At 37.4% G+C, this 13,168-nt stretch overlaps 1 protein-coding gene across 3 annotated transcripts in view; it reads left to right on the plus strand.

The window, feature by feature from the left end:
* The window catches only part of LOC100496327 (rho-associated protein kinase 1), a 47,948-nt gene that overhangs the window by 20,538 nt on the left and 14,242 nt on the right, over nt 1-13,168 (plus strand). For all 3 annotated transcript variants that reach the window (XM_002938880.4, XM_031899137.1, XM_012966921.2), the window contains 9 exons: nt 3,265-3,344; nt 4,575-4,671; nt 5,716-5,777; nt 7,001-7,064; nt 8,073-8,213; nt 9,236-9,285; nt 10,573-10,681; nt 11,948-11,989; nt 12,767-12,898. In XM_002938880.4, coding sequence (XP_002938926.3) covers nt 3,265-3,344; nt 4,575-4,671; nt 5,716-5,777; nt 7,001-7,064; nt 8,073-8,213; nt 9,236-9,285; nt 10,573-10,681; nt 11,948-11,989; nt 12,767-12,898 — 777 coding nt within the window. The remainder of the gene's footprint in view (nt 1-3,264; nt 3,345-4,574; nt 4,672-5,715; nt 5,778-7,000; nt 7,065-8,072; nt 8,214-9,235; nt 9,286-10,572; nt 10,682-11,947; nt 11,990-12,766; nt 12,899-13,168) is intronic.

Here is a 13,168-nt window from a genome sequence, read left to right on the forward strand (position 1 = left end):
TTATAAAGAGATTCATTTAAACAATATAGGAATCACACTAATTTTAGAATTTCCTATATTGTTTACTATATAAAAAATAATAAATATATGTAACTCCAGATAGAGTTATATGTATAGAATACATTCAAACATAACAAGATACATCATAATCAAAGTTCAAGCCTTGCGGCTGTCTAGTGTTGAGAAAGAAAATCCACTTTGTTTCTTTTTTTTATAAGTGTATTAACAATATTACCTCCTCTGGGGTTTGGGAGAACCCTATCAATACCTATAGCAGAAAAATATTGTAAGGATCTGTTAGAGCACTCGTGGAAGTGTCTTGCTACTGGTGTATGAGATTTAATATCCGTAATGTTCAAAACATGTTCACGGATTCTTTCTTTAAATCTTCTACTCGTCTGTCCTACGTATTGTTTCCCACAGTTTTTACAGGTGAGAAGGTAAATTACATTTCTTGTGTTACAATTTATAAAGTGTTTGATTACATAGGTCTTTTTAGTAATTGTTGAAGCAAATGTATCTGTTTTAGTCACAAATTTGCAAGTAATACATCTTTTTGCCCCACAAGTAAAGCATCCTTTTATGGATAGCCACGTTCTTTCTGGTACATTATCTTGAATCATGCTAGGTGACAGTCTGTTCCCTATTGTTTCATTTCGCCTAGAGATAAATTTTATGCCATTGTTCAAAATAGACCTAAGAATCGGGTCTGTCTTTAGTATGGCTAGATTCTTGTCCACAATATTTTTATTCATATTGTATTGTGGACTATATGTAAGTATACATGACAGAGTATTGAAAGTGTCTTTAGGTTTAGTTGAGGTAGATTGTGTAAAATTTACTGAAGGTTTATTACTACTATCAGTAAATTTATATCTATTAAAGAGATGGTTTCTGTTTTTAGAGGCTGCTCTTTTATATGCTGTATTGAGAATAGTCGGGGTATATCCTCTTTCTCTCAATCTTCTAGACATACTTTAGGGTACATACTGCTACTAACACATGCTTTTTTCTTTAAATGTTTGACTATGTGTTTTTACTTAATTAATTCTGTGCTGTGATTGGCTAATCACATCTAAATGATCATTGGCCTCTCATGCTTTAAATACTTTTTGTGAGCAACTGTTCATTCAGCCTATGATTAAGTACCGCATGGTACGAAACGCGTAAGGCCTGCTGTTACATGTGTTAGCTTTAAATAAATATACTTTGATTTTACTTTATTTTTTGTGAACTTCTGCAATTTTTTATACCTGAAATCCCGGAGTGCCTGCCTATTGATGTTTTCAGTGTATCCATGATGGCTCCCTCTGGCTGAAGGTCTGGGGCATGAGCACCTGGGCCCAACTATACTATGGGTGAGATTTGATTTAAACCCCCTTTCTTATGAGCATATGTATCCCCCTTTTTTTGTTTCAATAATAATTTTTGGCCCAGCAACTCCTTGCATGTCCCAGGGGGTGTTACTCGCAGCACCTTCAAACCCCCTGTGCAGACAACTCCACAAACTACCCATCTGCTGATACTTATAGAACCTATGCCTGGCCTTTCCTTTAAGCGTGAGCTACTCCAGAATTTACACCACTTGTGTCCCGTCTTTGGAATCTCCCTTGTCGCGGGCGACTAATCTCCCCGAAATGCCATCCCACCGGCGATTATGTAATCTCCCCTGTGAGCCACAGCCCTAACACTATTGTTCCCTTTGACCCTTTTTTGTACATGCTCTTGAACCCCAATTTTTTAGACATACTTAACCCTATTCTTCCTTGCTACTTTAACTCCTCTTTCATTCTGTGATATTCCATATTGTGTCTAATATTAAAAATGTATTATTGAAGCTACATGGCCTATAACCTTGTGTATCACTTGTGCCCCAAACCCAGGTTCTTAGTGGCAGTGGCTTGTGTTTTGGTTGTTTATGATTGTGCCATTGTTTGTAATCAGTTTGTTGCTGTTTGTTGTAAAATTTATGTTATTCCCTGTACAATGTACAGTACTGCTCTATAAATACTAATTTTAATAATAACAGTGTGGGGCAGGACAGAGAGAAACAGGCTAATGCATGTCAAACAAGGGTTTGCAAAAGATTAAGAACAGGTTCTCCAGGACATAATTATCATTGCCTTCTAAGATTTTGGGTGTAAAGGATTAATTCAGCTGCATTTACTACAACCGGCTGGCAGTGTTATCTGTGGTCATATTTTCAGTCTTTCATCTGACTTCAATTGCAGGATGCCTGTAATACATTCCTCTTGGGTTGGGTAAACATAATCCATCAGACTGCAGGAAGCAGCTAGTAATCTTTAGGACTGGCTAAAGAACATGGCTTGAACAATAGGCAGGTGCAGCTAATGGAACTGGTGCCAATTTTAATGCCTTTTATTTTTTTGTGTTTTTCATCACTTTGCTCCCTGTGGTCTTTTTTTGTCCTCCAGCAACCACAATGACCATGCTGTCAGTGGCAAGGAATGCTCATCCCTTGGAGGCAGGTAGATAATGATCCAGGGAAAAAGGGAGTCTTTCATCTTACATATCTGGGTTCTCTAAAGTGTCACCCAGGCCTGTGAGATGAAGTTTCATTTCTAGTGGAAGTAATAGTTAATTAACCTTATAGTGAATCAGTTATGTATTTATAATATAATACCAGTTAAGTCTAACCTGTGCATGTAAAAATTCTTTGTTTAAAGAAAGAGTTCAGTTTGTTTGCCATTCAGTCTGGTGCACAACTCTAATAAATACTTTTCTTGCCTATTGTGCTCAAAAGAGTTATAGATTTTCCATATTCTTAAATTGCCCTAAAAGCCCTGCAAGTTGTCTTTTCCTGCACGTGCACTCAAGTTTTTACACCTTTAAAAGTCAGTGTCAATCTTTCAGTCAAAAATCTGCTTGTCTGCGGTTTGTCATTTTATATGTATAACTGGTGCTGCTGCATGTAGAGGATTTCCTCTGAATCTTTTAGAAAGTCCAGACTATGAACAACTGGCTTCTTCTTTAGAGCATTAGATCAAGGTGATCTAGGATGATATTTGAGGGAACAGGCAACGTGATAGTAGTGAGCATTATTACATGATTCATTTGGAAAATGTGGTATATCTTTCTTGTTAAGCAGTGTGTTAATCCTCTAATGAAGGTTTTAAAGTTCTGGCATTTGAAGCACACAACTAGTTCAGTTTTGGGCTCTATATCATAATGATGTGAAGATTCTTGAGAGTTTACTCTGCCATTGGCTTTCCCTCATCTATTCATCCATTTTTTTATATGCAGCACTCTGAGATCCTCCAAGATTATGAACTCCTACAAACAGATGCAGAGGAGCTGGCTGAACTCAGGATGGCTATCAGCAGGTTGGTCGGGCTGTGCATTTATGGGTCATTAACCTTGTAGTAGTATATAATGTGGTTATCTTGTCTGCTTGCATTGTGAGATAAGCAGCCTTTGATTAAACTTTCAGCATTGTTATTGAGCACAATTCAGACAGGTTATATCATGAGTTTGTAAACACATTGTTATAAACATAGTAATGGTCATAGATAATGTAACAGGAAACATGTGAAAATGTTTTTTTCTAGCACTAACAGGGTCATAATAATCAGTATTTTTTGTTTTATAACCAAATAATGTTCATGAACTCCATTTTTGATAATATTGTATTGTAATATAATTGCAGAGATACAGTTCATACAGGACCTTAAGCTGGCCATACACGTGGCGATCTGACGATGTTTCAGATCCACCACACACCATTCAGGGCTGAATCGGCAGGTAAGGAGGTAGAAACAATAGGATTTCTACCTCCTTCTGCCGATTCAGCGCTGAAGGGAGATTTTGGTCAGGCGCCTTCTATGGTCCGATCGGCGAGTCGGCCGATATCAGCAGCTTCCTGCGATTATTCTATGGTCCGATCGACTCGCCGACATACCATACACACACCGAATATCGTACGAAACGAGGTTTCGTACGATATTATCGGTGCGTGTATGGCCACCTTTAAAGGAGACATATAGGATAAAGAAAAAAAATATAATCTTGTAGGCAATTATGAATAATATATGGTGCTGGTTTCACTTTGGTCTAAATATTAATCCTATCTGTAAAAATGGCCCCTTTATTGGAGCTCCCTATAGAGCCTCTTAGGTCCCTGGCCGTGTTTCAAATGAGGGGTGGCCGTGTCCGAACGACCCCAGCCAAAAGCACAGTAGGAAGGGGATAGCCAGTCACAGGCCTGCAGTCACGCAAGCAAAGACAGGCTTCAGTTCCCTATCAGGTCAGCCTAGCTGCTGATTTGTTCCTATCCTACAGTGCAGGATGCTGAGTGCCGCAGGCTCCCCTGCACAGCCTGGGAAAGGAGGCCGCAGGAAATGGAACAGTTGGGTGGGGCTAGTGGGGTTTTTGAGAAATTTTCAATAAATCACCCCCAAACACTACTCTGTAAAGTGCATTCCTTCTATATTTAGATGAGTACAATTCATTGCAACAATATTGTTTTTCACACAATATGTCCCCTTTAAAAAAAAGACAAGTGTTGTGAACGGAAGCATTGTGTACCCATTGTCTATGTAAAATTCCACCTCTAGCCTGAAGAAAGAAAACAGCCTTTTAAAAGAGCAGATAAAGGAGCAGGAACAGAACAAGCATCTGCAGTGTCTTCAGAGCCACATCCAGGCTAATGTGGTATGTACAGTGAGATAGCTCCCCCGGGTGTAAGGTGTAGAAAACATATCAGCCAGCTGGGGGTGTGCAGTAAACAGTCAAAAGAATGCAGATTCCCTACTGACCCCTATTCTTCCTGAAATATGTTGTTTAGTTAAGAGCCTGCAAGAAGGGTGTTAGTGTCATCTGAAATAGCAAGGTAAACTGCAAATATACAAATCACAGGAAAGGATAATATCTGAAATCTATAATAAAGGAAGCACACAGAGTAGGGAAGAATATTCCTGAAATATATCACTAAGAATAAAGGCACTCTAAAACAGCTAGTAGCCTCTCCACTCATGTGAACACTACTGAAATTGGTGTGAAAGAGAAAATGGGGATAAAGAATGCAAAGCAAATAGGTTCACAATTTGCTCCATGTTATGTGATTTAGTAGTTGCCCCTTTTGGAGGGTACATTAAATAAATAGCTCTGATATGAAAATCATATCAAAATTCTTGCCATAACAATGAGGTCCAAATACAAAATAATAAACTAACAGTGCAGTCTGTTTAGTAACCCTAAAGATGAATGAAATAAGCTGCAGTATGCCAAAACACAAACATTCAGTGTCGGACTGGCCCACCAGGATACCAGGAAAACTCCTGGTGGGCCCAGGTGTCAGTGGGCCCTCTTGTTTCTTACTATTTAGCCTATTTCATGGTCATCCCCTATTTCTGCATGAGAACAAGGAAGCTTGATAGATGGAAGAATAGATTATAGTATGTAGAGAAAAGAGAGTAGGATAATAAGGCGTTTGAGGGAAAAGAGGAAGGATTAAAGTTCTCAGAGTGGGCCCATGGTCCAGGTTTTTGTGGTGGGCCCCTGCCATCTCTGTCCGACACTACAAACACTGCATTAAGGACATACTGTACCTTGTCGGTATCCACAGAGAAATCTCCTTTGCACTTTAATTAAGTAGCCTACTTTACAGTGATAGACCTCTTAGTGAAGTTCCATTTAAGTGTATGGATTCTCAATACCATTAAGAGCTATTCTATTTTGTTTTGCTTTTTTTTACAGGACAGCCCAGAGGATATGAATTCGAAACTTGGCAAGCTGTATAAAGAATTACAGCAGGCTCAGTGAGTCTCATTCCTCACCTTAAGTACAGTTTAACATTATTTTTCTTTCCCCTATTCTTTTCTTTTTTGTCATCAGGTTTCCCACTGGGATTATTAGCTGCCTGCTTTTTCTTCTAAAGAGTATATGATGTTATTTTGTATGTGTTTTGGTTTGTTGCAGTCACAGTCCAAAATAATAGATTAAACAGAATATCTAACTAAAAACAGTTTTCCCGCAATGACAAAAATGTAAAGACTAAGGGTTCTGATTTACTAACCCACGAATCCAAATGGGAAAAATTCCGATTGGAAAACGAACATTTTGCGACTTTTTCGTATTTTTTGCGTTTTTTTTCGTCACCATTACGACTTTTTCGTAAATTGACGCGACTTTTTCGTAGGCGTTATGACTTGCATGAATTGTCGCGACTTTTTTGTAGCCGTTACGATTTGCTCGTATCTTGTCGTGACTTTTTCGTATTGAGCGCTCGTAAACTGCGGGCAAAACTTTCAGACTTAGCATGATTTTGGAAGCCTCCCATAGGACTCAATGGCACTCTGCAGCTCCAACCTGGCCCAAGGAAAGTCACGACACCGAAGCTTGAATGAATCCGAAACTTTCGTACTCAATGGCTACAAAAAAGTCGCTACAAAAAAGTCGTAACGCTATGAAAAAGTTGCGACAATTTGCGAAAAAGTCGTAACAGTTACGAAAAAGTCGCAACAATTTCCGAAAAAATCGCAAAATACCGATCATTACGAAAAAAACGCATTCGGACGCTTTTCGGACGTTCGTGGATTAGTAAATGTGCTCCTAATTGTAAATAATACTGTCTATACTAATTTTAAAGTGAATTATCCCTATGTTAGGGTGAAGACACACACACAGCTACTTAGTATCAGCTACCTGTCACGGCTACCAAACACCAGCAAATACCCTGCCATAGATTATACTGAGAATTACCACTTCGAAAACACACGTAGAGACAATTATCAGTAAATGATCAGCATTGTTTATTTTAGTAGCCATCACTAGTGATGAGTGAATCTGTTCCGGTTTGCTTCGCCGTAAAATTCGCAAAGCGACGAAAAATCCGCAAAACGTGTTTGTCGCTCAACTTAGGCAGAGCAAACAAGACCACCTCAGATATTTCTCCTTATAATCAAGGCAGGTTGTGATACTATATAGGCCTACTAAAGAACTATAGCTAAATGGTTTTGATGAATATTTCTATTCTTTGCAGCGAAAGGTTAAAATTCTTGGAGAGAGAAAGGTCTGAAAAAGAACTGGAAATAAAAAAACTTAAGGTAATAATATGCAAAATATTAAATAGCAAATAGATTATAATCCTGATGTATGGAATATCTTGTTGTGTCCTCAGGTGTGCAGTATAAATAGGTGAGGCCTGAGTGTTTGAGAGCTACTGGGCATTAAGATGTTGCTCCATAGGGAATGTCTCGGATGAGGAAACTGAAACATCTGACCCCACACCCAAATACATGTAATTCCTACGGATGTACCAAACTCAGTATTTGGGCAAATGAAATCAAAGGTATTTATCAAAGGTAAAAAAACTAAAAAAATTGAATGAAAAACTTTAGCAACTAAAACCTACTAAGATTTTATAGCAGTCAATGGGATTTATTAATTTTCATGATCATGAAAAAAAATCGTAACAAACATAATTTGTTTTGTTTGCATAAAACATATACAGCATTGCTCCATTTATTTTCAGTGAGGCTGTAAGATTTTGACTGTCCCTAAAAAAATTTTAACCATTAATTTGCTTGAATTTTGATTATACTTTTCCCATTGACTGCTATAAAATCTTAGCAGGTTTTAGTTGCTAAAGTTTTCCATTCAATTCTTTTTCAGTTTTTTTACCCTTGATAAATGCTGACATACCATGACTACTGTTTGTTGTATATTTGTCCATTGGCGTTTGCCTTATGGATTCTTCTGTTGAATTATTTCTAACATAGTAAGTTAGGTTGAAAAAAGACACACGTCTATCAAGTTCAAAGTTAATGCCTATATATAACCTGCCTAACAGCTGTACTTTAAATTTGAATTATTTCTGTACATTAAATTTATGTAACAATTAGTCTAATTTGCAACAACTAAACTCAGCATTGCTAGGCTATATCTGCAGAGCAGTAAGAGATAGAGCATTCCTTATTCTAAAATTGAGATCCAGGCCTCTTAATGCAGTTATACATTGTTTTATATGGCACATAGACAGTAACATGTTTTATTTTGAAGGATAGTGAAGCAACAAAAATTTGGAATATTTATGGACTCTAATGTCTCTACAGGCTGAGAGTGGATCCATACTTCGCATTGAGCTAGATGCCTGCAAACAACAGTTGGAATTGGAGAGAAGTCGAACAGCGACTCTACAGGCCAAGATTTCAGTCATGGATTCCAGAAACAAAATGGAGGTTGCAAGTAGTCAGGTGTGAGAAAACAACATATTTAGGTTTGGGTATGGGGGTGTATTTTAGGGAAGACTTAAGTTATCGTAATTAACACATGCCTTTTTCAGGTATTTAGCAGGTATTTGTAATAACCAGCACCATTATTTTAAAAGTAAGATAAAAATATCTGCACAAAATATAACAAATTTTGTGTGTTTTCTGGGAATTCCTGATCCACAGGGTAAACCTGGTAAATAAATTCATTGGCTGTTAGTATTTAATTGTAGCTGTTATTAGCATGGTGGGTAGAACTCTCAACGTGCAACAGTAATCTTGCTAAGACATAGTAGTTCTTTATGAGACAGGGCCCATATAGGCTCAAGTCACCATGTTTTTTGCCAACAATGTATCATTTCCCAGCATGCTGCTTAATTGTGCCTGTCATAATTTGCTGTAAAGATTTTCACCCAATGCCAAAGGTGCAAAGTTTTTATCAGGTGGTAAATAGTGTCCATTAAGTACAACTTATGCCATGTATCACTTGGGAAACCCATAGACATCCACCTTCCATCCCCTTATTTGCACTTAATTCAATAGGCTTAAGAGATAGGCTTCAGTGGGGGTAGGCACAAACCCAAACTATATTGCTGACTGTTGGGCACTACTTAATTGTACACATTTGCTATTTATAAAACGGAACAAAGGGGGGGGGGGTTACTCTATAAATCTTTACAAATTGTATACAGAGAAAAAAATATAAATTGTACTATAGCTACAGAATATGTGCTCCCTGTAGAACTTTATTATTGTAGTACCACTTAATAGTTTGGATACACACTGGGGAAAAGAACAGAATATTTTGGTTATGAAGTTGCCATTGCCATCTGTGTATGCTGTGTTGTGTACAGATACAATCTGGATCAAGTCATAGTATACCATTGTCTCGGTAGAAAATAATTGGTTTTTTCCTTTGTACATTTGATGTTGGGGCAGTTTTTCTGCATCCTGTTATAATGTTGTTGTTAATATTTTTATCATTTAACATTATTATTTTTGGGTAGGATCGTGTAGACAGTTTGCAGAACCACAGCTTGTCCCTTCTATCAGAAAGGTAAGTGAGCAGCATGCCCAGGGGGTGGGGTACATGATGTTCTACTTGCAATTATATGTTGTGCAGTCATTGTGTGCAGATATTGTGACAATTTACACAATAATGTTTACAATAATGTAAATGGGCATATATGAATGCTGAATAAAGAGCTTAAAGGAACAGTAACACCAAAAAATGAAAGTGTATAAAAATAATTAATATATTATATACTATTGCTCTGCACTGGTAAAAGTTGTGTGTTTTCTTCATAAACACTACTACAGTTTATATAAATACCCTGCTGTGTAGCCATGGGGGCAGCCATTTAAATTAAAAAAAGGAGAAAAGGCACAGGTTGCTAAGCAGATAACAGATAAGTAGCATAGATTCCCATTGTATTCTACACAGTTATCTGTTATCTTCTTATGTAACCTGTGCCTTTTCTCCTTTTTTCAATTTAAATGGCTGCCCCCATGGCTACACAACAGCTATTTCTATTAACTATAGTAGTCTTTCTGAAACAAACACACAACTTTTACCAGTGCAGGGCAACAGTACATTATATTTTAATTATTTTAAAAATATATATATTTTTTAGTGTTACTGTTCCTTTAACGGCTCTGTATAGGAATTTTAGATTCATATATAATAAAGGGTAAATACAGAGTGAACTTATTTCCATCCTTTGATAAATATGCCCTAAAAATCCTATTAAAGCAAATAGACATCTGTGAGTGGGGAACCCTATTTAAATTCTGGTAAATATCACCCATAGGGGCACATTTACTAACCCACGAACGGGCCGAATGCGTCCGATTGCGTTTTTTTCGTAATGATCGGTAATTTTGCGATTTTTTTCGGCGTCTTTACGATTTTTGCGTAAAAACGCAAGTTTTTCGGCGTCTTTACGATTTTTGCGTAAAAACGCGAGTTTTTCGTAGCCATTACGAAAGTTGCGCAAAGTCGCGATTTTTCCGTAGCGTTAAAACTCGCGCCTTTTAAGTTTTAACGCTACGAAAAAGGCACGACTTTGCGCGCAAGTGTTAACGCTACGAAAAAATCGCGACTTTGCGCAACTTTCGTAAAGACGCCGAAAAACTCGCGTTTTTACGCAAAAATCGTAAAGACGCCGAAAAACTCGCGTTTTTACGCAAAAATCGCAAAGACGCCGAAAAAATCGCAAAAAATACGAAAAAGTCGCAAAATGTTCGTTTCCAATCGGAATTTTTCCAATTCGGATTCGAAATCGTGTCTTAGTAAATCAGCCCCATAGTGTTTATCTGATTAGTAAATGTGGTTCCTCTTTAGGTTAACATCAGACGAATTGAGTTCTGAGATTGAGAATCTTCGTCAGCAGCTAGAAGAGGAGAGAGATGCAAAAAAGAAGAAAGAAGAACTGATATTTAATCTAAAAGAAGTGAGCAGATCTAGACAAAAACAGTTACAGTTTCTCGGTCCCTCTTATTATACACATATCAGTGTGTGTTTAAAGGAGACATATTGGATAAATGGGAAAAACGCTAATTTTGTAGGCAATTATGAATAATATACGGTGCTGGTTTCCCTTTGGGCTAAACATTAATCCTATCTGTAAAAATGGCCCCTTTATTGGAGCTCCTTATAGATCATATCACTTCTCCGTCCAGTGTGAAATGAAGAGTGGGCGTGTCCTAATGTTCCCTGCCAGAAGCACAGTAGGAGGGGGAGAGCCAATAACAGCCCTGCACTCACACAAGCAAAGACAGGCTTCAGTTCCCTATCAGGTCAGCCTAGCTGCTGATTGGTTCCTATCCTACAGTGCAGTGTGCGGAGGGCCGCCGGCTCCCCTGCACATCCAGAGAATTCAGCCAGCAGGAAGTGGAACAGATGGGCGGGACTAGTGGGGTTTTTGTGAAATTTTTCAATAAATCAGTCAGAAACACTACTTTTTTAAGCACATTCCTTCTATATCTAGAGGAGTATAATTCACTGGTATATTCATAATTTTTATAGGATATGTCTCCTTTAATATACAGGTATGGGATCCATTATCCAGAAACCCGTTATCCAGAAAGTTTCAAATTACAGGAAGGCCATCTCCCATAGACTCCAGTATAAGCAAATAATTCTAATTTGCAAAAATTAATTAATTTTTCTCTATAATAATAAAACAGTACCTTGTACTTGATCTCAACTAAGCTATAATTAATCCTTATTGGAGGCAAAACAATCCGATATTTACTGTTTGTATGTTTTTTTAGTAGACTTACGGTATGGAGATCCAAATTATGGAAAGGCCCCTTATCCAAAAAGGCCCAGGTCCCAAGCATTCTGGATAACATGTCCCGTACCTGTACCTCTTGTTTGATAATTACTAAGCCAGTTACTGTCAAGGATTACATTTAAATTTACCTATAGTTTATTTTGTACCAACATTTATCTTGTACTATAAAAATTTTCCATTCTGCTTTATCCAACACACTTACAATGTCATACCATAACAGACTAGATTTACTCCACCATGCTATCAGCTTGTCATACCAATGACAGACATGTTGCTATATGTAATTGTGTCACAATAGAAATAGAATAAAAATAGGTCCTTGTACATTCTTTAGAGGCATACACGTAGATAAAGCAAAATGACCAAATCACAATACATATTTTCATTAATCCTTACCTCTGTATCTGTCTCTGTCTCTAGGAGCTTGATGATCTCAAGCACAAGAAGCCTGGAGAAATCAAGGTATTGACCAAATATATTTTTTTTGTCACACTTGTGATTTTATAATATCTAAGCATTAAGATGGATAACATTCTAAAAATAAGTATTATTTATCATCTCACAGCAGACTTTCTTTAACACTAGTTAAAAATAAATGCCCACATTGCAGTGGGGTCTTTAACATGTAATAGAATGAGCAGAAAGGTGGGTAAATTTTAATCCAGATTAGTATATAGGTAAATAATTGGCCACTGTAATTTGAACATTCATGATTCTGGAAAATCATCTGAAATACTATGTCTGTGAAGCCTAGTATTTCCCTCATACCATCAACTAGAATATAGTAAAAAGAATAGATTGAACAGATATTGTCTGACAGTTATTTGTAAATATAATTGCAATTGCAAGCAGTTTCTGTGTGACTGCTCTTTTCCCTCATACTAATACAAACGTCGTATTGGCAGTCAGCACACCTTCAGCTAGGCCTGTATTCCCCATAATGCTTTGCATTCCCTGTGATTAACAGACTTAAAAATGAAGTGCACAAGTCAATGTGTAGACTGGATTCTTGACTGGAGGAAAGCTGATTTCTTTACACATTGAAAAGGCAATAACAAAGGACAGATAGAAAGTGTTTTTAATTCCAATTTCATGTTCAAATAACATAATTTATGAAATTATTTGTTTTATTATGCAAAAAAACAGTTTTTAAGTGGACATTCCCTTTAACTTTATGCTAGAACTCTATGGCATAATCAGTGTTTATTAAAACTGGTGATTTGCCATATTGCAATGCAGGCATCTCTGGAGGAAGTGGACTCAGAGCTAATGTTTGTGCGAGAAGAACTGCAGAAAGTCTGGGAAATGTTGAAGACAAAAGATACAGAACTTGAGGAACAGTATCAGGAGCTGGAGTCTGCTCGAGGCCAGGTACAGGTGTAAAGCAAGACTGTACGGGGGGGGCTTGGCCCAGACTGGCCTAGTAAAGAACAACATGACGCAGAATGATTAGCGGGTTCATATGAAAGTAGGCAAAAAATGTAAGAACAAATATCTTAATTCCTACACTGCCATTGAGATGGTGAATCCAAACTTGGACAGAGGGTCAGCAGAATTAGATGCTTCTGTCAGATAGGCCTGGATCACATCACACCAAATTAGCAAGTATAAAAACAACTATGTTGGTACATACAATTTGGT

This window comes from Xenopus tropicalis, chromosome 3 (genome assembly GCF_000004195.4).
Source record: "Xenopus tropicalis strain Nigerian chromosome 3, UCB_Xtro_10.0, whole genome shotgun sequence".
NCBI classification, from domain to species: Eukaryota; Metazoa; Chordata; class Amphibia; order Anura; family Pipidae; genus Xenopus; species Xenopus tropicalis.